The sequence below is a fragment of the Gavia stellata genome, chromosome 17 (genome assembly GCF_030936135.1).
Source record: "Gavia stellata isolate bGavSte3 chromosome 17, bGavSte3.hap2, whole genome shotgun sequence".
Classification (NCBI taxonomy): Eukaryota; Metazoa; Chordata; class Aves; order Gaviiformes; family Gaviidae; genus Gavia; species Gavia stellata.
Window position 1 is genome coordinate 21,216,266 of NC_082610.1, and position 22,895 is coordinate 21,239,160.

The window sequence follows — 22,895 nt, forward strand, 5'->3', positions numbered from 1 at the left end:
AATAAGGGAGCAGGCTGGATTGTCACTTCTAGCGCTCTTGAAAATACTTGTGTCTCGGCATAGTTCCTCCCACCCTCTTCAGTACTCCCCGCCGTTTCACGCGTGCTTTTTGCTATCCCTGTGCGCAAATAGTACTGATGTTGTACAGTTTGGGCCCCATATTCATTGCGGTAATGACTGAAGATCTGCTGTGCTAGATGGGCCCCCGGGAAAAGAGAAGAAATGAGGTGCACTTCTCTTGTGTGCTCAGATCCACACAAGTGAGGTGGTTTGCCACGAATCTGCTGCTGTTTTCACAACTCTTTCTCAGGGGTCACTTTACCTTCCTCTTCTGTACGGTGTGTGTGGGTAGGTTCCTCATCTGTAAGGAAATCTGGTGTCAGCTGATATTTTCACTGAGTCTGGCCTCTTTGCAAAGGGATGCTGAGTTAATACAAGAGCTTAGGATAAAGCACAAATATAAAATAGTTTGTGGTGTGTCCTGCACTGGGAGTCTCTTGAGAAACGCACCTTCTTCAGGTGTGTCGGAAGGGAAAATTGAAACTAAGCAACAGAAGGCAACTTGAGATTGCCATGTCAGGAGCTGCCGCGCTACAGACTGGAACTTTGTCAGGTTGGTTTTGCAGCGGTTCCTGCGTAAGGCTTCCCAGATGAATGTGAGGAGTTAGGGTACGTTTATGATTAATACGTAAAGGACGTACAAGTACTAAATGAAACTGGGGGTACCCAAAGAAACGAATTCCTTAGTCGCGTTGACACGTCAAATGCTGGAGCTGGCTGTATCCTTCAGGTAACTGGTGGAAAGGTACAGCCGTAATCAGTGAAAGGGAAAGTGGAGTGACTTTGTTGGACCAGAGGACTTTTCCAGGGGGGACCTTGTCCTCTTAATCCTGACGTCACTATGGATGCCTTTAGGTGAAAGGAATTCTTCCCATAGCAAATTGTTGTATGGAAGTATTTTAAATAAATTACCAGGTATCCTGTGTGTATCCTGACAGCAAGTAATCTATGCAGAATTAATTAATGCTGAAGACTAACTTGAGATCTAGAGTTCAGTAGTATAATTTAAAGAGGGAATATGATGTTAAATTGGGCAACTGGGAGAGAGAGTATTGTTGGTATAGGTCAAAAGGAGAGCATTTTAAAAATAGTGGTGATGGTGAAGTTGCAATGCTTCTGCAAATCTATTCCTTGTTTGTGTTTGGAAGAAGGAGGGGTGCAGGCGTGGTTTATTTTGGGTGACTTTGAAAGGCAGTTCTTTGTAGCAGTGCTCTGTGCAGAACAGATGTGCAGCGTTTCTTAAACGCACACAAAATCCAGTACGTGTAACAACAGCAGACGCCTTTTTGGTGTACGTTAGGTATCTTGCCTTGGGTTTGCCTTTCCATAGGTCTGTGGGAGCCTATTCTTTCCTTCCTGGAGGACTTCTCTACTTCTAAGTATCTTGCATTTACTCCTCCAGGGAAGGTGTGTGAGTATGAACAGTTACTGTGGAACGGGATAATATAAGGAATGAGATTCATTTGCCAAAAATGTGGATGTCTGCATGTGAGCTGGTCACATTGGGACTCTTTGGTATTGGTCAACAAAATGGCTTGAGATCAGGCGAGAATGACAGTTCTTCTGACTTTTGCTCAGATCAATTCCTTGGGTTGCCAGTGCTGCTGTCCTGAACATTGGATCAGTCTACAGGTTGGGGTTTTTTTTTTCCATTGAGAGCAGCAGCTTTATATGAAACTCCTCTATCGGTTTTAACTTGTGGCAAACATTTCTAATCGTTAACCTGTTTGATTTGTGTACTAATGCAATGCAACCAAGCAACATAATAAATGGTCTGTGAAAATGGATTGTGAAGATACATGTATCCTTTCTAATTAACCAATTGATCCCCACTGTGGTCTATTAAAATCAGCCTCCCTAGAGCTGGTTTTCTGGGTTAAAGAGACAAAATCCAGTATTGCACAAGGGTCCTGTTGAATTGAAGGCAGGTTTGCCCAAATGACGATCTAATACAGTAAACTTCATAAACCAAAAAATCATACATGGTGTATATTTGTGGAATAAACCATTCAAATTTAGTTTGCTTTGACAACCACTTCATTTCACATGGTAGTTCTGAAATATGTCATAGGTGCGTCTGTGAAGTAGTGATCGTTACATTTCGTTTAGGTTTGAGCTCCCCTAGAACCAGTTGTTCCTTCTTTACTGGTTTTTTATGGGGAAGGAAAGTGGATGACAGTAGGAAAAAAGAACCGTTCAGTACCTTTTCATCTGTCTTTTTCCTAATAAGTTTTTGTGATCAGGTGGCTGATGCAGTTATTACAACTGACGGAAGAGTAAGAATTTGTGCTAAAATAGAAAAGAACAGATCACAGCACTTGAGTAAGTTTGTGGGGGTTTTTCTGGATCATGAAATCTGATGAAATTTAGACTAGGATTCTTAAAACTCGTTGATGCAGTCTTAAAGTTGCTAGACATTTGCTTTCAGTCTGGAAGAATTTCCATAGATGTGGTTTTGGCCTTTTAAGCAGTTTGGTCTAGAGAAGTGCAGGGAAGCTTGGAAAATGAGGAAGAAAAAGGCATTAGGTATAGGCCAGTCAACTTCGGTTTCCAGAAGAAAAATGGGACAAATAAGCAGTTTGTAAATGCTTAGCTGGTACTAGTAGTACCCAAACATGGGTTTGTCAAGAACGCTCTGTGTTAAAAAAAATCGTATTTCCTTCCGTTGACAAAAGAACGTGTCCTTGTGCAGATTGGCGACACCTTCTCTTCTCTTTTAGCTTTAGTAAGGCTGTTCTGCAGAGATGGGTGGAGGACTCCATTTCATGTTGTGGTGTTTGCAGTGGGATGTTATGCCCAGCGTGGCGTTTGCCTAATAAATAGGTTTTATTCTATTTTGAGCGTGATTCTTCAAGACATAGACTAGTTCGAGAGAATAGAGGAGAACGTGTTGAATATACAGTGGTCACCTCTCAGGAACGTTATAGGTGTAATGACCAAGCCTTAGGGCGTGGAAGATGGACTAGTTGACCTCTAGAGATCCCTTTCAAAGCCTATTTTTCTGTGATTTCTGGCTGACATTCGAAAGTATGATTTTTTGGATATTTTGGCGGGCTTGCTAAATAGTAAGTTGGATGTTTTTGGCGTAATGACATTTGTAAAGCGAGCTTCATTGTTTCCACACTCAACCTACCTTCCTTCTTGAAAAGCAATGCTTGTCTGACGGTTATAATGCAAAAGAGAGATGCCCTTGTCATCTCTTCCAACAGAGCATTTCTAAAATTTCTTTCTTTTAAGGCAAGCTGTGAGAGACTATTGCAGATCATCTGTGGGTCTCTGCTCTTCCCAGAGCTAGTGAAAATCATTAATTGTACAGGTTTTTCTGATGCTCTGAGATGGTATCGTAATTAACAGGCAGCTGCTTAATATGAAACATGGCATTCTTTCCCCATACACCTTAAAACTTTCTTGCTGGATCCACTACCTATTCTAGGAATCCAAGGAGGCAGAATACGTGATAAACCAATTATTCTGCTTCTCTGAAATGAAGGATAAACTAAGCAGACAGAGGAGAGTATAAAACATTTTTCTGCAAATTCAGTGATATTTTGTTCTGAACATCCAGATCCCAGACCTGGTGTAGGTTAGGTGAAGCTGAGTTTATTTAATGGAAGACATTAGGCTAAAATTCTTGGCACTGTTTTGGAGAACCTTAGCATTTATATACATTCTTGCTAGGTGGACTGCAGATTTGGGATTCAGTAGTGTTGGTGTTTTATTAAGTTTGAGTTCGCAGTTTTTGCGTGAGTATTTCTGTGTTTTCAGGACAGCAACTTGTAACAAAGCTTCTGTTAGTGTATGTAAAGATTTTACTGAAGCCCAACTAAAGAGATAGCTCAAATATTGTGCCACGCAGTGAAAAGAACCTAAATGCTGTGAGCGTTGTGTGAAGAAGCAGGAATGGATTTCAGAAGCAAGTCGTTATCGTGTGTCAAGCAAGGCAAGCAAACTTCAGTTTCCTGAAAAGAAATTTTCAGAAGAATGCGTGAATGCATAGCCAAAACAAATGAGTTAATTCTCAGTCCTGTAGAGAAGGTCTTAGATCTGAACAGCCTACAATGTGTGTTGACAAGGGTCATTAAATCTAGGACCTCTAAAACTCAAGGCTTGCTACTTCAACATGTAACACAGGGCTCTGATTCTGAGAAGCTGTGGCATATCCATAATCCTCATATCTGGTTTTCACTGCGAAGTGCTAATGAACTAGTTAGTTCACTTTATTAAAGCCTACAGTGTATTAGAAACATCTACTTTGGTTAATATAAATCTTGAATTTTTTCCTAGTTGTGTGATGGCTGCTGCGATATCTTCTGGAGCAAGCTTACTATTCGAGTTTAGGCTGTGTTTTCTATGGTTTGGCTTATTCAGCGGACAGTGCTGCTTGAGAAGTTTCTGCCCCCTCTGTTTGCTGAAGCCTGAAGAGCTGAATCAGACGTCTGTGAAATGGTTACTTTAAAGAAAACTAAAAATTGATTGCCTCCAAAAAACCTGTGCTGTCTTGCGGGGTTTTGTGTGTGTGTATAACAGCAGACTTCACTTGGTGTAGTCACTGGGGTTGTTGAATTGGCCATAGCTGCGCTGGCGTTCTAACTCCGGTGGGGCTTGCAGAAATGATGTTCGTGGAGAAGAGCAAGGACCTTTGAATTGGTTTGACTGGCTGAAGGAAAGCTGCAAACCTCTCCCTCCCTCATTTTAGTTCTTAAAATGTCGTTCATGATGTGGTGTGGGTCTGTTGAGCAGTGGCAGTGCCGGCGGAGAGGCGCAGAAGCCGACTTCATTTATGGAGCAATCAACCCCTTTTGGAATAGCAGAGGCTTTGGGGGAAGGAAATAAGATGCAAATTAGAAAGCAGGAATAAAAAAAGTTATTGACTACAAGGGGTGAAGCTATTAATCATCAGTTTTGGCATTCTGCAGAATGGCCTTTAGTTTAGAGCTTAAAACAGGTCTCATCACGTTCTGAACAGCATTAGGGAAGTGTGTGCCATAGCCCAGCCCAACCATTGCTTCAGGTTGCTTGTGGCAAATTAGCCAAAACTGCAAGCAATGACTGTCATAGACCTAAGGCATATTTGGCACTGAAGGAAGGAGAGGATTGGATGACTAAATATGCAAGTAGGATATTCAAAAATGGATTTAGAAGTGACAGCTATCAAGATTAAACAGCTCTCAGTTCAGAGTTCAAAATTAAAAGCCTCAGACGTGCCTAGTTGTTAATCCAGCGTTTCCTCAGTGTCACAGCAAAACCGTGAACCAGACCTATAACTGTTCTTACATAACTCGCAACTGTGTTTATAGCAGCACTTAAATAAAACTGCAGTGGCATCTACTGCTCATTCACCAGGACCTTGGTACCACGCAACAGTGTGTTGTGTACTTGAGGTTAAGCATATTGGCTTTCTGTGTTGAAATCACAGAATCACAGAATGGTTTGGGTTGGAAGGGACCTTAAAGATCATCTGGTTCCAACTCCCCGCTGCCACGGGCAGGGACATCTTCCACTAGACCAGGTTGCTCAAAGTCCTGTCCAACCTGGCCTTGAACACTGCCAGGGATGGGGCATCCACAGCTTCTCTGGGCAACCTGTTCCAGTGCCTCAGCACCCTCATGGTGAAGAATTTCTTCCTAATTTCTAATCTAAAACTCCCCTCTTTCAGCTTAAAGCCATTACTCCTTGGCCTATCGCCACATGCCCTTGTAAAAAGTCCCTCTCCAGCTTTCATGGAGGCTTCTTCAGGTACTGGCAGGTGGCTAGAAGGTGTCCCCAGAGCCTTCTCTTCTCCAGGCTGAACAACCCCAACTCTCTCAGCCTGTCTTCATAGGAGAGGTGCTCCAGCCCCCTGATCATCTTTGTGGCCATCCTCTGGAGTCGCTCCAACAGGTCCATGTCCTTCTTATGTTGCGGGTCCCAGAGCTGGACGCAGTACTGCAGGTGGGGTCTCACGAGAACGGAGTAGAGGGGGAGAATCACCTCCCTTGACCTGCTGGTCACACTGCTTTTGACACAGCCCAGGATGCAGTTGGCTTTCTGGGCTGTGAGCGCACACTGCCGGCTCATGTTGAGCTTCTCATCAACCAACACCCCCAAGTCCTTCTCCTCAGGGCTGCTCTCAATGCATTCTCCGCCCAGCCTGTATTTGTGTTTGGGATTGCCCCGACCCACCTGCAGGACCTTGCACTTGGCCTTGTGGAACTTCATGAGGTTCACAGGGGCCCACCTCTCATCCTGTCAAGGTCCCTCTGGATGGCATCCCTTCCCTCCAGCGTGTCGACCGCACCACGCAGCTCGGTGTCGTCGGCAAACTTGCTGAGGGTGCGCTCAACCCCACTGTCCATGTCACCGACAAAGACGTTAAACAGCGTCGGTCCCCATACCGATCCCTGAGGAACGCCACTCGTCACAGGTCGCCACTTGGACATCGAGCCGCTGACCGCAACTCTTTGAGTGCAGCCATCCAGCCAATTCCTTATCTACCATGTGGTCCATCTGTCAAATCCATGTCTCTCCAATTTAGAGACAAGGATGTCGTGCGGGACAATGTCAAATGCTTTGCACAGGTCCAGGTAGATGATGTCAGTTGCTCTTCCCATAGCCACCAATGCCGTAAGCCCATCGTAGAAGGCCACCAAATTTGTCAGGCACGATTTGCCCTTAGTGAAGCCATGCTGGCTGTCACCAGTCATTCATCTCCTTGTTTTCCATGTGCCTTAGCATAGTTTCCAGGAGGATCTGCTCCTTGATCTTGCTGGGCACAGAGGTGAGAGTGACTGGCCTGGAGTTCCCTGGGTATTCCTTTTCTCCCTTTTTAAGAATGGGGGTTATGTTTCCCCTTTTCCAGTCAGTGGGAACTTCACCAGACTGCTACGACTTCCCAAATTTGATGGATAGTGGCTTAGCAACTTCATCTGCCAAATCATTGGGATCTGTGTGTTGAAGCCTGATCTGTATGAACTGCAGTAGTCTGAGGCTTTGAATAGTTTGATTTAAATGACTGTGAATGGTGAAAATTTTTTAACAGTGTATCACCTGATCTTGTCTCCTTTGGAATAGTTGAGAGGATGGGGAATACTGAATAAAAACTTGTGACTGTTGCAAATACTGGAGAAGAAAAACATCAACTGTGGTACGGGTAAAGATTATGCTTTTTAGCAACTCTTACTTTCACTCGTGCCTGCTCAGTTAAAATGCAGAAGATGCCCTGGTTTGCAGTGAAACGTGATTATTGCTGCCCTGAAAGCTAGAGATCAGTTTATAGCCTGTGTGTCTCTGTTTAGTAATTAATTTCAAGTATAAAATTATTTTGAAGCTTTTGGTTAATTATTTGAAACACTGTAATGAGGATGAATATATGAATAGCACAGTTGTTTCCTTAGAATGTAAGAGAAGTGCTCAACCATAAAATTGTTTACGAGTCATATGCAATATCTTGGCACGGCTGTAATTTCTGGGAGTTGGAAAGCTTTTGATAGGTTGTGTGGCCAAATAGCTGCAAATAGTCGCATGCAGGAGAAACTTGAAGTTCTCATGGGAAGTGTTATTTACTCTAATTTTCAGATGGATGCCCTTGATGGTGACAGCCTTTCCATAGAAGTTTCATTGGTCTCTTTTGTTTATTTCTCCCTTTTCCTGCTCATAGATATGACTGAAGGGCATAAATTGTTCAAAGACCTTTTGCTTCATTTGAGAGCAAAGCTGCCTGTTCAGCGATGGCAGAAAGAAAGTGATTTGCTTTTTCCCCCCGCCGTCGCTGGAATTGCACGGGGAAGAGGTGGAAATGTGTAGACTTCCTTAATAACCCCGTTGAACTCACTCCCATGTTCGCACTCTCTTTTTTCCTTCAAATTCTGTGATTCCTATACCCTGAGTCCTGGAGACTGAGGCGTCTTTGCTCTGTACTCATTTAGTCTTCTTAAGTAGTTTGGGAATTATGGTCTTCTTATCTTTTTAATTTCTACACCATTTCTTAAGGGAACAGGAGGAGCAATGGGACGGCTTTGGTTGTCTCAGTGCCGGCATGCGTTGCACTGGTTTCTCAGGTCACGTTAGGAGTGTAGCTTTGGTGTCGTAGCTTTGGCTCTGGGACCAAAGAGATAGTAGAAGCTGGGATTCTCGTTGATGAGAGGACTTGATGGGTGCAGTTTATAGCGTGGAAATCGTGGCATATACGGTGTGTTGGTCTGGCTGGACTGGCACCATTCTATTTGTCACGAATGGGTGGCTTTGGTTTAAGTCAAAACACATTTCTAATATTTCATGTAAAATTAAGCAATAGTATAAGCTGAAGTAAGAATTTTTCCACATAACCTGTTGAATGTGTACTTAAACAGGGGTTTGTTTATTAAATTGCATTTAAAATTATAAGCATGCAAATGAACATGCTTAGATTGCATGCCTTGACAAATTATTGGCTATCGTTTGAGTGTACCGTTTTCCCAAACATTGAGTTAAACTGTGTCAGCACACTGAAATGGATGAGATGCACTGGCTTGAGCTAAACGTTTAAGGGCAGCTGTGAGATCTGTGGGTAAGAGAGCAACCAACATCTTACTTGCACAATGGAATTACTGTTGTTCAGTATGTTTGGTGGACCCCTGTCCTCTATTCAATACAATGTGTTGACACGATTTCTTGGACTGTCCTGACACGCTCTAATCCAATGTTCCTTATGGAGAGAGGAAGAAATCTAGGCTTAACTTTAGATAGAGGTAGTTAAGTCAGAGGTAAAGTCATGACTGGGTCTATCTGTAAACAGTGGAGGGTGGGAGGTACCTCACAAGCTGATGGAGAGAGTTCAACACCTCTTGATAGGAGGATACCCTGACTTTTGAGTTGCTGTGGTCTGTCTTAAAATGGGTTGAATGTAGTGAGATTTGTACTATTTTTCCCTTTCCTAAAATAAATCATATTTTTTGAAAGAAGAGGAGGACCTGGGGTCAATGAACTGAGTATGAGCCAGCGATATACCCTTGCTGCAAAGCAAGCCAACAGCATCTTGGACTTTATTAGAAGGAGTGTTGCCAGCAGATGGAGGGAGGTGAGCCTTCCCCTCCACTCCGTGCTGGTGAGGCCACCCCTGGACTACTGTGTCCAGTTCTGGGTTCCTCAGCACAAGAGAGATGTGGGCAAGCTGGCGTGAGCCTAACAAAGGGCCACAAAGATGATTAAGGGATTGGAGCATCCACCATAGAAGGTGGGGCTGATTGAGGTGGGATTGGAAAAGAGGTGGCTCAGGGGATCTTATCAATGTGTGTAAATATGTGATGTGAAGGAGTAAAGACGATGGAGCCAGACTCTCTCAGTGGTATCCAGTGAAAGGGCTGGAGGCAACAGGCACAAACTGAAATAGAGCAAGTTCCATTTAAATGAAAGAAAATACCCCTCTGCTGAGAGGGTGATGAATCGATCTTGTTTAATATATTTATCGATGGTATAGATGAGGGGATTGAGTGCTCCCTCAGCAAGTTTGCAGATGACACCAAGTTGGGTGGGAGTGCTGGTCTGCTGGAGGGTAGGAAGGCTCTGCAGAGGGATCTGGACAGGCTGGATCGATGGGCCCAGGCCAACTGTGTGAGGTTCAACAAGGCCAAGTGTCGGGTCCTGCACTTGGGTCACAACAACCCCACACAACGCTACAGGCTTGGGGACGAGTGGCTGGAAAGCTGCCCGGTGGAAAAGGACCTGGGGGTGTTGGTCGACAGCCGGCTGAAGATGAGCCAGCAGTGTGCCCAGGTGGCCAAGAAGGCCAACGGCATCCTGGCCTGTGTCAGAAATGGTGTGGCAGCAGGAGTAGGGAGGGGATCGTGCCCCTGTACTCGGCACTGGTGAGGCCGCACCTCGAATGCTGTGTTCAGTGTTGGGCCCCTCACTCCAAGAAGGACATTGAGGTGCTGGAGCGTGTCCAGAGAAGGGCGACGAAGCTGGTGAGGGGTCTGGAGCACAAGTCTGATGAGGAGCGGCTGAGGGAGCTGGGGTTGTTCAGTCTGGAGAAGAGGAGGCTGAGGGGAGACCTTCTCGCTCTCTGCAACTCCCTGAAAGGGGGTTGTGGTGAGGTGGGTGCTGGTCTCTTCTCCCAAGTGACAAGTGATAGGACAAGAGGAAATGGCCTCAAGTTGCGCCAGGGGAGGTTCAGGCTGGCTATGAGGAAAAAGTTCTTTCCTGAGAGAGTGGTGAAGCATTGGAAGAGGCTGCCCAGGGAGGTGGTGGAGTCACCATCCCTGGAGGTGTTCAAGGAAGATGTAGACGTGGCATTGTGGGACATGGTTGAGTGGGCATGGTGGGGTTGGGTTGATGGTTGGACTTGATGATCTTAAAGGTCTTTTCCAACCTTAGTGATTCTGTGGTTTTGTGAATCACTGGAACAGGTTGCCCAGAGAGGTTATGGACTCTCCAACCTTAGAGATACTCAGAACCTGACTGGACGAGGTCCTGGGGAACCTGCTCTGGTTGACCCTGCTTGGAGTGGTGGTCTTGCAGTAGACAATCTCCAGAGGTCCCTTCCAGCCTCAGGAGTTCAGTGATTCTGTGGCAAAGCAGCCTTTTTGGTGCAGGGCTCATGACCTCCCTAGGTCCTTTCCCTACCTTGTTTTCTGTGACGTCCCTGACCACCCTAGAGTGGTGGGATAATGCTGAGTTGCTTGTGAAATGCTTTCAATATGCGATCATTTCTTTATATACAATATTTCTTGATCTCTCCTCAGAAAGGTCGGGGAAGAAAAGGTTATACTGCGTTGCCTCTTGTACCTTACCTAGTGACCATGAGGAGCAGTTATGAGGGCTCATTTTATCTTCTTACCGTTGTTTTTCTGTTTTCTATAGAGTTTTTTGCATACGAGTACGCTGGACACTCGTTTAGAGGGGAAAGTGTGTAACACACAAAGCGTGAGCAATTCCTTTTTTTTCCCCGGGAAACCCTACCAGTGCAGTTTTTTTTCCTCAACGTATCAGAGGTATTTGCAGTAATATTGCATTCCAAGTTGAAAATTCTCTTCCTAACCCCCCTGAGTAGTGTTGCAAGGATCTCCTTACTGCTGCCCTCTTCCTCTAGCTTAATGTGTTTGGAAATCTTCTTGAGTCGCGCTCTCCGAGGATTCTTCAGCTTCACGCTGTCGTGTAACCTGACTTTTTAACAGGCTGTTGAAGCTGTATTGAATGCGTGCTTGTGTATTGAATGTGTGCTTGTTTACCTCTGAGAAAGCACTGGGGTGTCTTATTCCTTTCCATATGGATGAGTAGGGAAAGATGTGCTCTTTCCTTGCGAGCACTTCATTGCGATAATATTGGAGCATCCATCAGTTGACAGGCAATTATGTTTTTCCTCTTTGTTCTCAGCTGCCAAATAGGATACTGTGTATATATATGATATGTATATAGTTTAAAAGACTAAACCTGTCAGAATAAAAGACGTTGTAGGAAAACTGTAGTGGAGAAGGCTGGTTCTCGGGGGTTTTGTTTGCTTTAAATACATGTCTTTGAATACGGTGTGATTAGTTGTGATGGTTACCTGCTGTGGCATATTTTGGGGTTTGATGTAATGTTTTTTGTCTAGAACATCCAGGTCTCAAAGTTCAGTGTTTGGAGAAAAAAAAAAAAAAAAGAGGTAATCTGAGCAACTATTACAGCTTAATGCTATGCGAGATAGCCATTCTTTTCCCTCTGTAACCAATTGGTGCTATTTAATTTCGCAGTTGAGTTTTTGTAACTTTAAAGGTGGGATGGGGGAAGTAAGTTTTAAATGTGCAGGAATCTAAACTTCATAGCAATTTCCTGCAAACTCCTGTTTTGTGCCCTGGGCTTGTATAAGTTGGAGAACGTTGTTGAAATTGGAGAAGTTTGTGCTGATTTACATCATCTCTACAACCGGCCCCTTTTGTGTAAGCAGGTTATGTAAGGTTTGGCAACGTTCTGCATTTTGGGAGGTGGAAAAAGCGTTTGGGCAGCGTTGGCCGCTTTGTGTTATGTCCGTGATACCTTCCAGCTCCGAGGGCTGATCGGCTGCTTTTTGAGGGTATGGCCGTGATTTCTAATCTTTGCAAAAATGATGACAAGAGAGATGAAACGCCAGGAAACAAGAAATGACCTGCAGCTTTAAAACTGAGGGGAAATACGGTCTTCATCCTGTTTTTGCTCCTGCACCTGGAATTTTAAAATGAGTTATGCAGGCAAAAAAAAAAAAAAAGCAGCCAACAAAAAGACCGCTGGGGTGCAGTTTAGCAACTTTAAAATCTATTTATTTTTGCAAAGTGGCTTTCAGTCCCATTCTTCTGGTAGAGGTGAAGCACCATTTAAGCCCTGATTCAATGCGGTAATTAATGATGTGCCAAACCCCAGTGACTTGCTGACTGCAGTTGAACTGCATTTATTTAATTGCCTTCTCACGAGCAAGCTTGATAGTGAAGCTTACAGCTCCTGTGCTTACTAATAGAGCCGTAACTGAATTTTATGAACTCTGTTGAGTCCGGTACTTCTGGATGATGGACTGGATGGACCGTCAGTGGTTGTGTGTTCAGAAAGAAGTATCCCTTTACATCTTCTCCCTGGTGAAGCTTTGGCTTTAGCTCTGCTTTGTTGCTGCTGGTTTCTTTGGTGTAGCGAAGTGCAATTCAGTTCAGGGACAGAATTGGTGCAATTGTTGCGAAATTATTATTAGATGTTAATCTCTTCTCCTCCCTGCCCGCCCTTCCTTTTTGCCTTGAAAGTTAAAGTTTAAAACCCACTAAGGGAGAAGACACTTCAGCATCTCTGAAGAACGGAATGAAGTGACCCAAGAGTTGGTCCCAGGGCTGCTTTTTGTTCTGTGCTTCTCTAGTGCTGTTTCGTTGGGTTTTTTAAAGAGTACTGATTTGTGATAGCTGCTTAGCAGTGAATTTTGCTCACAATGGCTTTTTTTTCAATTTTTTAGTAGCTCTTCAGGAATTGATGTTTCCATTTTCTTTTATCGCCTCTGTGCTGTTACACTGTGATTGACGTGTCGCAGTCCAGGTGGGATACAAGACTTGTGGGATGCCAAATCTCAGTGCTAAAAACATGATCAATCTGATGTGTACTAAGGTACCAAGTTTTGGTATCTTTTGGTATTTTGGTTTTGATATTTTTAGCTCCTTACAGTTGTTACGGTCTTGCCCTGGCCCAGGGATATTTAAAATGGTGTAATTTACATTTAAAAACACCACCACCAAAATCGACCAAACAAAAAACTACCCAAATACGTGGGTTAGGCTCTTCATTATTATTCAGTTATATCTTTTCAACAGGCTTCCAAAACAGGGAGAGTTTAATAGCACAGGTAGTACTGGACGGAGATTCTTTGCATATTCTACTCAATTTTTCTGAAACCTTATCTGGGCTGAATATCCAATTTTTTTATAGTGAAATGAAAACGATAGGGATTGGTAATGTACTGGACACCAGCAAAAAAGGTTAGATCTGAAAAACAAAAAAATCAGTCCTGAACCATCCGCTGTTCCAGAAACATTGATGATGTCTAGACTTTTTCAAAGTGCTTGGGTTTTGTTGAGGTCAATAAGAAATGTGGACTATTGAGCATGTTATATCTAAAAAAAAAAAGCGCCTTTTTTTTGTCCTTCTGCAGAAATAATATATCAGTCACCACTTCAGGCTCCTGAATTAGTTAATCTTGACAGGTTTAAATTCTATTAATGAAGGTTAATTTAAATCAGGTTGATTTAAATCAGTTCCTCGCATACAAACTGTTACGGTGCGCAGACTGATTTTTTTCCTCTGAGAAGCCACTTGGAGCTTTTTGCCATGTTCTCCCCCCGCCCATAAAGCCCCAACCGAAGATATCTGCTGTTTGTGTGAGAATTGATCCTGTGTCCTGGGGGCCTTTGGAAGATGCAAAGTGTAAGACATAATGGCTACTGCTGGACTAAAATACTTAATTTCTCCCCTGTTTTTCCTGTCTGGCTCTTTCTCTGATGAATGCGGCTAATGGAAGCAGATTTCAGTAGTTTTGACAGAAGACTCATTCTCTTAAACGGATCCCGGGGTTATTTTGAGGGTAGGTGTAAAGACTTCGGCTTTCTCTTGATAACTAATCACATCAAGGAAGGTTTTTCCCACCCCCCAGAAATTTTTATCTTGTGGTATTACTGTTCCAATTAAGTTTGCAGTGCTGTTTTAGCTCAGCTTGTATCACTTTTTCCATAATAACCGTGGATTTTTTTTTTGTCTCTAGGATTTATAACTTGACCCCAAATTTTTTGTCTTCAGCTGAATCTCAGTGTAGGGTCTCAGCCAGGACGCTCTTTGTACTTAATTTGGTTACAACTAGCTTTGTCACTCAAAACAGAGGAGGGTAAAAAAATAAAAAAGGAAAGCTTGACACGTTGTGCGTTCTTGATAATCCCACCCAGGCACGCATTTAAACCATGACGTTTTACGGCCTGTTAGAGTCTGATGGCCAATGCTGTGTTGTGCCTTGGGTTGACCAAAAGATGTCAAAACAGCCTAGACGTTAGGGTGGGAGAAGAGGGATGAAGAGTACTGCCCTAGCTAATTGTAGAGTCCAAGGCCCAGATTTGTGAGTGACTTATCAAGGGGGAGGTGGAGAGTAACACCCCTTTCTCTGGGGAGGTTTCATAGGTGGCTTCAGCTGCGCGGCCGCTGCCGTTATTTCTTCCCTCTGTTTAAGCACCACTGCTGTAGGACCGTTGGCGAGACAGATCATTTGCTAAGGTAACGGAAAGTTTTGTATTTTTTTGTTCTTGGAGGGTGCTAACGTCAGCTCCAGGGGTAGGAGCTAGGGAAGGAATCGCTCCCTTTGGCGGCGGCATGGTTTTAACTAGGCTTACGTAGACCGGAGACTCCCACTCCTGCCGCAGGAACAGCTGATCTCTTGTTACGGTGATATCCAAACTCCCAGTTCAGGGTCTTGATGGGTTAAGAGATCCCCAAACCAGAGGTGATTTCCTGTAATTCATGGCAATTCAGCACCTGCTGCCTGCCGAAAGGGTGGAAACCTCTTGGAAAAGGGGAGGAGGTTAAATGGAGACAAGAATTGCTTTTGCCATTCCGTGGCTTGGCAAGCTTTCCTGTGATGATAGACCATGAGGGTGCTCTGTAGCACGTGGGGGGGAACGAACCCCTGACTTCAGGAGGTGCTTGATTACTGCAGAGACTCGCTATGTTCTGAAAAGTTTGCCTGGAAGATCAACTTCATGATACTTAGGGGACTGCAGAGACACCCTACACTCAGGATGAGGTGGTGACAGGGTAATAACAATCTTTTATATGTTGCATTAAAAAATTCCAGCTGCTTCGAAAGAACCCCGCCTGCATTCAGATTGTTCTACGTGTTGCCTAAATGCATCTTCATCCCTCTAGCCTTCCTTTGCGGTACAGTTACTTTGCTAATACTGTGTAGTTTTAGACCTTGGAATGACACAGGCATTCCTGAGGACTGAGCTTGGTACCTGGTAACGAGCTAAGACGTAGGGATATCGTTTTCCTGTGGGATATTAATGTGTGAAGTTCAAGTGAAGTACTTTTGTCCAGCAGTCTCTGTGTGGCCAAGGATAAACACGTATCACCTATGAAATTAGGCAACAGGTTTTTTTAGGGGGAGACGGTCTTGAGCTGGAGCTCCTTTAATATCGTAGAAAAGCCATGAGGGCCCTTTGACTTACAGCCTTTTTCCCTTTTCTTCATCTGAACGCGTTGAGCTTCAGGGCAGGCTGCAATTTTCCTGGGAGGCTTGAGGAGAGGCAGTTTGCTCCAGGGTAATTTTGGGGATATTTTTTCATCCTTTTAATTTTAACCTGCTTTTAAGGTTTAATTGGACTTAGCTAGTTTTGTCTCCTTTGTTTTTGCTTTTGAATAACTGTCATGGGATTTCTGATTTTGATCTAAGCTCCTTTTTAGTCTGCATTTATACATTTCAATATATGAGTAAGTATGGAACTGTCATAGCCATACGATACAGCCCAAAGTCACCTTTAATAGCCAGGTTTTTCTTAATTCAACAGACCGTCTTTTGTCCATCTTCATTCCTGTAGAGGTGGCTCAAGGTGTCCTTTGAATACTTCAAGCTAGTACAGGTGAGCCGGATCGGAGAGCTGATTCGACCTGACCAAAAAGGAGTATTTGGCCGGATCAGTTTTGCAGCCTGATTCACCAGCTGGTTGCGCAGGCAGTTTCTTGTACGTCTGCTTTTCTCTGGCATCCGTTGTCTGTCAAGAGCTGCTTCCCCACACACTCCCAGCTGCCACAAATTACAGCCTGACTTGTTAAGGAAAACCAAAATGAGTGGCAATTTACATTCGTAGGTCGTCCTGTGAACTGGGGCAGCTCCGTTACTGCTGCCGCTTCTTCAGGAGCGGGCAGTCTGTCCTGGCTGCTGGAGCTGGGATGTGTTGGGGAAGGCATCTGGGGACACGAGTCCGCTGCAGCCGCTCTGAGGGGAGCTGTCTCAGAAGCCTGAGGACTCATCTGCGTGGGAACTGTACTATTTCAACTAGAAAACTCCTTGTTTTACCCTCCCACACTCAAGTGTGTGTGTATTGTGATACAAGTGAGTCGTTTCTATCTGTCTGTCTGTATTTTTATCTATATTCCCCTCTTCAGTGGGGTAAAAATGTAACGATGCTATATGCTGCTATGGTCAGAAGGGTCTAAATAGCTGCTGTGACTGCGCTGGAACTGGGGGTACGGCAGCGTCGGGGTGCAGCATGTACATGGAGATCAGCGCATTTTAAGCCTGAGTTGCGAGGGACACGTGCCGGGGATAGCTGCACCGCTGCCTCTCCCTCCTTGGCTGAGACGATGGCCCCAGCTGCACGTGACGCAGCTACAGAGCTGCTGCAGTTTACAGGAGCATCTTTTACTGCGAAGGGGAGAACATCCCGCTGAGGGACATGCCAGCAGTTACAAATGTCATTCCCCCTTCGTTCCCAAAGCGGACAGCATCCTCTTTCATAAAGAACCTGTGAAGCCTAACCCAGCCGCTGCCCATCCGGCACCGCTCTGGAGCTAAAGAGCGCGATGAACCTGGAGCGCTGGAGAGTCCAGTGCACGGACACCTCATTTTGTTTGCGGGCTCACTCAGGTCAAAGGCTTCCATGCCAGGAACGGCTGTGTTGGCGTTGGGAAGGCAATACCGTTTCTCTGACTGGCCTGAGGTAGCCGTGCGAGGGGTCGGCCGTGTTGCGTTCGCACCCCTGGCACGCCGAATTTGCAACCTGGCTATATTACGCTGGGTAATGTTTATCGGCTGGGAACTGACTGTCCTCTTCTCATCAGACAATTTCTCTCCTAACTGTACAGCCTCAACTATTCATGCAGACGTTGTGTGATTTGCCACGTTTTGATCTGGTCCTTTCCAAATGATAAGTGCTGTTAAAGTCTCTCTTCAGGCTGCTTAAATTGTCCATAGGTGGAGTGACAGGGAAACTGGGACACGGACGGGAGAGGGACAAAAGGACCCCAAAATTTAATCTAATGTCATTCTAAGTCTGCACGGATTCATGGTTTATTTATTGACAGAAACACATTTCAGGGCACTTGACTCTTTTCTGTCTACAGACTTGCAGAAGGGAGTTCGGCTGTGGTCATTGCCTGCTCGGATAGGTAATGAGCTGCTTCAGAGTGGGATTTAGGATATTAAGTTGTAATAACTGGCCGTGCAAGGATGATACTCGGTTGTAAATGCTTATGACAATCAGGTGCTGCCCAATGTTGAAAGAGAACTGTAATACATTATGCAGAGGGAATGCTTGTGAGAGATGCTCTCATGAAGGACTCTTTTTTGCACCCTCTAGAACTGTGGTTTGATTTACGTTAATAAGTATGTTAATAAGTTAATAAGTATGGTAAAAGTGTGTATACACCACTCTATGTATATACACTTACGGGCTTTGCAAAGAGCTGCTATCCCTTCTGTTCCTAAAGCTAACCGGCGTGTATTGTGATTTAATTTGTGTGCATCCCCGCTTTCTTTTTCAGATACATGTATTGGACTGACTGGGGTGAAACACCCAGGATAGAACGGGCAGGAATGGACAGCAGCACGCGAAAAATAATTGTCGATTCAGATATTTATTGGCCAAATGGACTCACAATAGATCTGGATGAGCAGAAACTTTACTGGGCTGACGCAAAACTGAGTTTCATTCATAGGGCAAATCTGGATGGTTCCTTTAGGTAAGTTTCCTTTAGTCAGTAATATGGTGTAAGTTATTTGTCACCTCCTGCGTTAGATTTGGAATGGAGGCATTTTTTTCAGTGATCTAGGATAATGCCAACACCTTATTGTTCTTTTTAAATGCAATTGTTAATAGCCTCACCTCCTATAAAACTAAAAGTAAGACTATTTGTATCAGTATTTCACTATAGACTGTTTATAGCCTTCTGGTACAGCAGGATTTTTCATTTTTAGGCTCATATTTGTCTTGAAAATAGTTGGAGATGCTTATCCTTGGCCCTTGGCAATCTAACATTTATCTAGTGACCAGGATTTTACAGTATTGTTACAGTATTTTTTTTTCAACAGGAACTATACATTGAGACACACTCGTCCTTGGCTCCATCCAAAGATGTCCTTTGTGGCATGCCTATAAATTAACCAAATTCAGCTTATTTCAGAGTGCGTGCGAGCAGGAAGCAGATTTTCCTAAAGCTTGATAGAAAGAGCAGTATGGAAGTTTTGCTTGGTGGCTCCTGTCCAAGTGTGCTGTTGAGTTTTGGCTTTTGTAGACCCAGAGAGGTGACCCTTCAGACAGGGCAGACCTAGACGTTTGAGATCGCACCTTCGATTCTATGCAGTGTTCAATGGGCAGATTGTGTTGGTCCTGAAGGGTGAGAGTCAGCTGCCAGTGAAATGTCCTGCCGAGGAGGCAAGTCCCTGCATTCTGGTCTGGCTTTGGTCTTCAGATATTCTAAAATAACATTTTCATTTTCACAATTTCATAACATTTTAAATGCGTGTGTTGTGAAATCATTTTGCTTCGGTAAAAAGTTGGAGGAGTTTTATTTTACGCATATCTGTGTAATAAAATAATATGCTTCCCCCAAAAAACCCACGGCATTTTCCATGGTGTTCTTCCATTTTTTTTCCCAAGGTGCATTCTGTGCCTGATTTTCACACTCATGAAAGAGGAATAACAATATTGACATCCTTTATAAAACACTCTTAAGTTCCTTTGAGCGCGCTATGTAAGTGCTAGATAATGGTGGCATTGTAGTGAGTGACAAATACTGACGGACACTCAGAGGTATAGACAAGGGAAAAAGCCTTTACGGAAGGGAGCGGTAGCTCAAAGGCGGGGTGCAGGTTCCTGGGCAGAAAGAAAATGCTCTTTCAAAATTCCAAATCTAAGAGAGATGTTCATACAACACAGCATAAACGTATTTCTCTGATTTGGGGGTGAGTAGCAGAGGGTGAGGTTTCAAGGCTGATTCTGCAGTTATCATGCACATACAAACTGTATAAACTTCACCTGCATGTAGGTGTAAAAACTTGAAGTTGTAATTGGTAAGTAAATTTTAATTTGCTCATTTTAAGGTCGAGAGAGGCCACCTGAAAGGGAGGAAGCCTTTGAATACACTAATTCCAGCAATCTGTCCAAATTACTTTGTGGTCGATTAGTACATGTCCACCACCTCCCAAGCATTTTTCTCTTGAACCATAAATGAAACAGTATTTTAGGAAAAATTAATGTGTTTTGCATTAAAAAAAAAAAAAATTAGGTCACTGGTGTACATTTCTTAGATGTTTTACTCAACTGCTGGAGGGTGTAAATGCACACTTGATGTCAGGATGCATTCTGGAAATTCCTTGTGTCTAACTGCACATGGACTTTTAGGCGTTGTCCAATATAATAGCTTGATGTCATTTAGCTGTGTATATTTTATATTGTTACCATATGATAAAACTTCCTTCTTAAAATGTTATGCATATTAATAAAATGCCATGAATCTTGCTTTTAATTTTAACACTTTTCAAATGAAATTTTTATTTATTCTTTTTTCCTTTCCACTGATCCGTGTTGAAACAGAACTCTGTGAAGTTGGGACTTGTAGGTTCTGGTGTCGAGGCCAGCAGGAGTAGGGCAGTGATTGTCCCCCTGTACTCGGCGCTGGTGAGGCTGCACCTCGAATGCTGTGTTCAGTGTTGGGCCCTTCACTCCAAGAAGGACATTGAGGTGCTGGAGCGTGTCCAGAGAAGGGCGACGAAGCTGGTGAGGGGTCTGGAGCACAAGTGTGATGAGGAGGGGCTGAGGGAGCTGGGGTTGTTCAGTCTGGAGAAGAGGAGGCTGAGGGGAGACCTCATCGCTCTCTGCAACTACCTGAAAGGGGGTTGTGGTGGGTGTTGGTCTCTTCTCCCAAGTGACAAGCGATAGGACAAGAAGAAATGGCCTCAAGTTGCACCAGGGGAGGTTCAAGCTGGATATTAGGAAAAATGTCTTCACTGAGAGAGTGGTGAAGCACTGGAAGAGGCTGCCCAGGGAGGTGGTGGAGTCACCATCCTTGGAGGTGTTCGAGGAACGTGTGGACGTGGCACTGTGGGACATGGTTGAGTGGACATGGTGGGGTTGGGTTGATGGTTGGACTTGATGATCTCACAGGTCTTTTCCAACCTTAGTGATTCTGTGATTCTGTGAATGGTTCAAACCAGATGATAAATTTGGAGGTTGCTTCTGTTCCTTAAACATAGAGCAAAATAAGTTTCACCCAGACTTGTCAATAAAGAAATCTTACGGTGTTTCAAACGCTTCTACCCCTCCCATCCCAGAATCCCTTCAGAATTCAAATTAAAAAGGCAATTTGCATTCTGCATGGTGGATTAATGTTACTGGAGCAACCTGCCTGTTACATCTTAGCAAGCTTCAGTTTGCAAGCACGTCGGCTGGAGCTCCTTCAAGGGATGTAATTACAGGAGAAGGGGAGACTTGCTATCTAAGAATGATGGAAATTGGGGCAATATTTAGTGGAAAACAGCTGTACGATACTAGAATACAGCCACTGCTCTTGCTAGTAAAGAAGCAACAGCAAAGGTGAGAGTGGAAAGAGAAAGTGAAATCAATATTTCTATTTATTCTGTCATGTTTTATGGTGAGAGAAGTAGTGATAATTTGAAGGACAGAAATTTTAGAGCAGTTTCAACTTCATCTCTAGAACAGAAAGAGGAATAATAATTTTGTTTTCTTTTTTCCACATTGCCTGCTTTGTATATGGATGTGTAAATACTTGTTTGCACGTGTCAGTCTGTTTTACACTTGTCGATGTCTGAATACATATGATTTTGGGGTACTTTTTGTATTCCTCCCCCCCACTGTAACATGCAAATGGCACCTATGCAGCTCAAAATGAAACCAGAATCCTTTCCCTGCCAAATGTTAGCTGGTTTTTTGTTTTTTTTTCTTTAATATCTTTAATGGAAACAATTTAAATGCAGATCTGAATATAGATATAAGAAAAATATGTTCCTCGCTTTCCTTCAGGGCGGTGCTGAGACTTCAGCTTTCTCAAAGTTGTACGCTGAAAAATTGTGAATACCGGTTTGCTGCGTCAGAAGGCTGGTTTGGAAAATGTGTGCCTAACTTTGTGCATACATAAAAGGCAGGAATTTTGGGAAAACTGAGTTCACGTTGTTTTGACTGAGGAATTGTCGAGTATGTTTTCATTGACTTAGTAAATATCTCCAAAACTACTGAATCTAAATTATGCAAATTTATTGCAAGATGTATAAATTTGGGGATCCCGTGAGTTTAAAAAACATGTGGGAAACGTCGCGTGTTTTGTTGCTTTTGGTTCAGCTAGTGACCAGTGTGAAAATACATGCATCCCCAGAAGAGGTGTGGCTGAATGAGCTAACTGAAAAACATCTGAAATGTTTCTGATTTATATTAATTATAAATATTTAGTCTTAGAAAAAAAGATCCTTGACCCTTGCTCTGCATTTAAAAAGATAATCTGAAAAATAAAGGATCCCTGACCCTTGCTCTGCATTTAAAAAGATAATCTGAAAAATATTTGTTTCTGCTGCTGACCAAGTTAAGAGGGGTAATTTAGAGACTCTCGGGTCGTTTCTTCCCTTTTCTGCTGCAAGAAAGGACTGAGCCCAAGTGAAGCCCTGAGCAAAGACGTCATATATTGCAGAGGGGGGCAAAAAAGGAATGCTTTAATTGGAGGAGCACTCTTCGGACCTGTGTTTCCTCCGAAAGGCAGTTGTGTTTGGGTATTTGCACAGCCCTGTTAAGGAGCTTCGGCGTGGCCTTTCAGAGGTCAGTGTGGAGCTGAATCCGATACCGCGTCGCTGTGAAACCCAGTATATTTGTGTCCTTATTGCTAGGAACGGGCAAAGACTTGTTAGACATTTTTCAGTCTGATTATCACTTTTATCACCAGGTGACTCTCTTGGTCCAGTGAATTTCTTAGAAGACGACGATTCCTATATGAATTTTTACAAAGCCAGATTTTTTTCTGCGTGGTAACAAGTGGAAGCGATGCATTTTTAATCCTCGCTCTTTCTTTCATCTAGGCAAAAAGTTGTTGAAGGTAGTCTTACTCACCCCTTTGCACTGACGTTGTCTGGGGACACTTTGTATTGGACGGACTGGCAAACGCGCTCCATTCATGCCTGTAACAAAAGGACGGGAGAGAAAAGGAGAGAAATATTGTCTGCCCTGTATTCGCCGATGGACATCCAGGTCTTAAGTCCCGACCGGCAGCCTTACTGTATGTTTTACTTTTCCCTGAAACTTTTTTTGCATGACTGTTACTCATCTGTCAGGAAAAACGTTAATCATAAAAATGGTCAGTGTGAAGTTGTTAGGTCTTGAACACTTCTCAGGCAATTGGTTGCTAAAGGTATAAGTAGC

General features: G+C 43.8%; 1 protein-coding gene across 2 annotated transcripts in view; it reads left to right on the top strand.

The window, feature by feature from the left end:
• Positions 1–22,895, top strand: part of LRP5 (LDL receptor related protein 5) — a 170,334-nt gene that overhangs the window by 35,638 nt on the left and 111,801 nt on the right. For both annotated transcript variants that reach the window (XM_059826158.1, XM_059826159.1), the window contains 2 exons: positions 18,019–18,216; positions 22,556–22,752. In XM_059826158.1, coding sequence (XP_059682141.1) covers positions 18,019–18,216; positions 22,556–22,752 — 395 coding nt within the window. The remainder of the gene's footprint in view (positions 1–18,018; positions 18,217–22,555; positions 22,753–22,895) is intronic.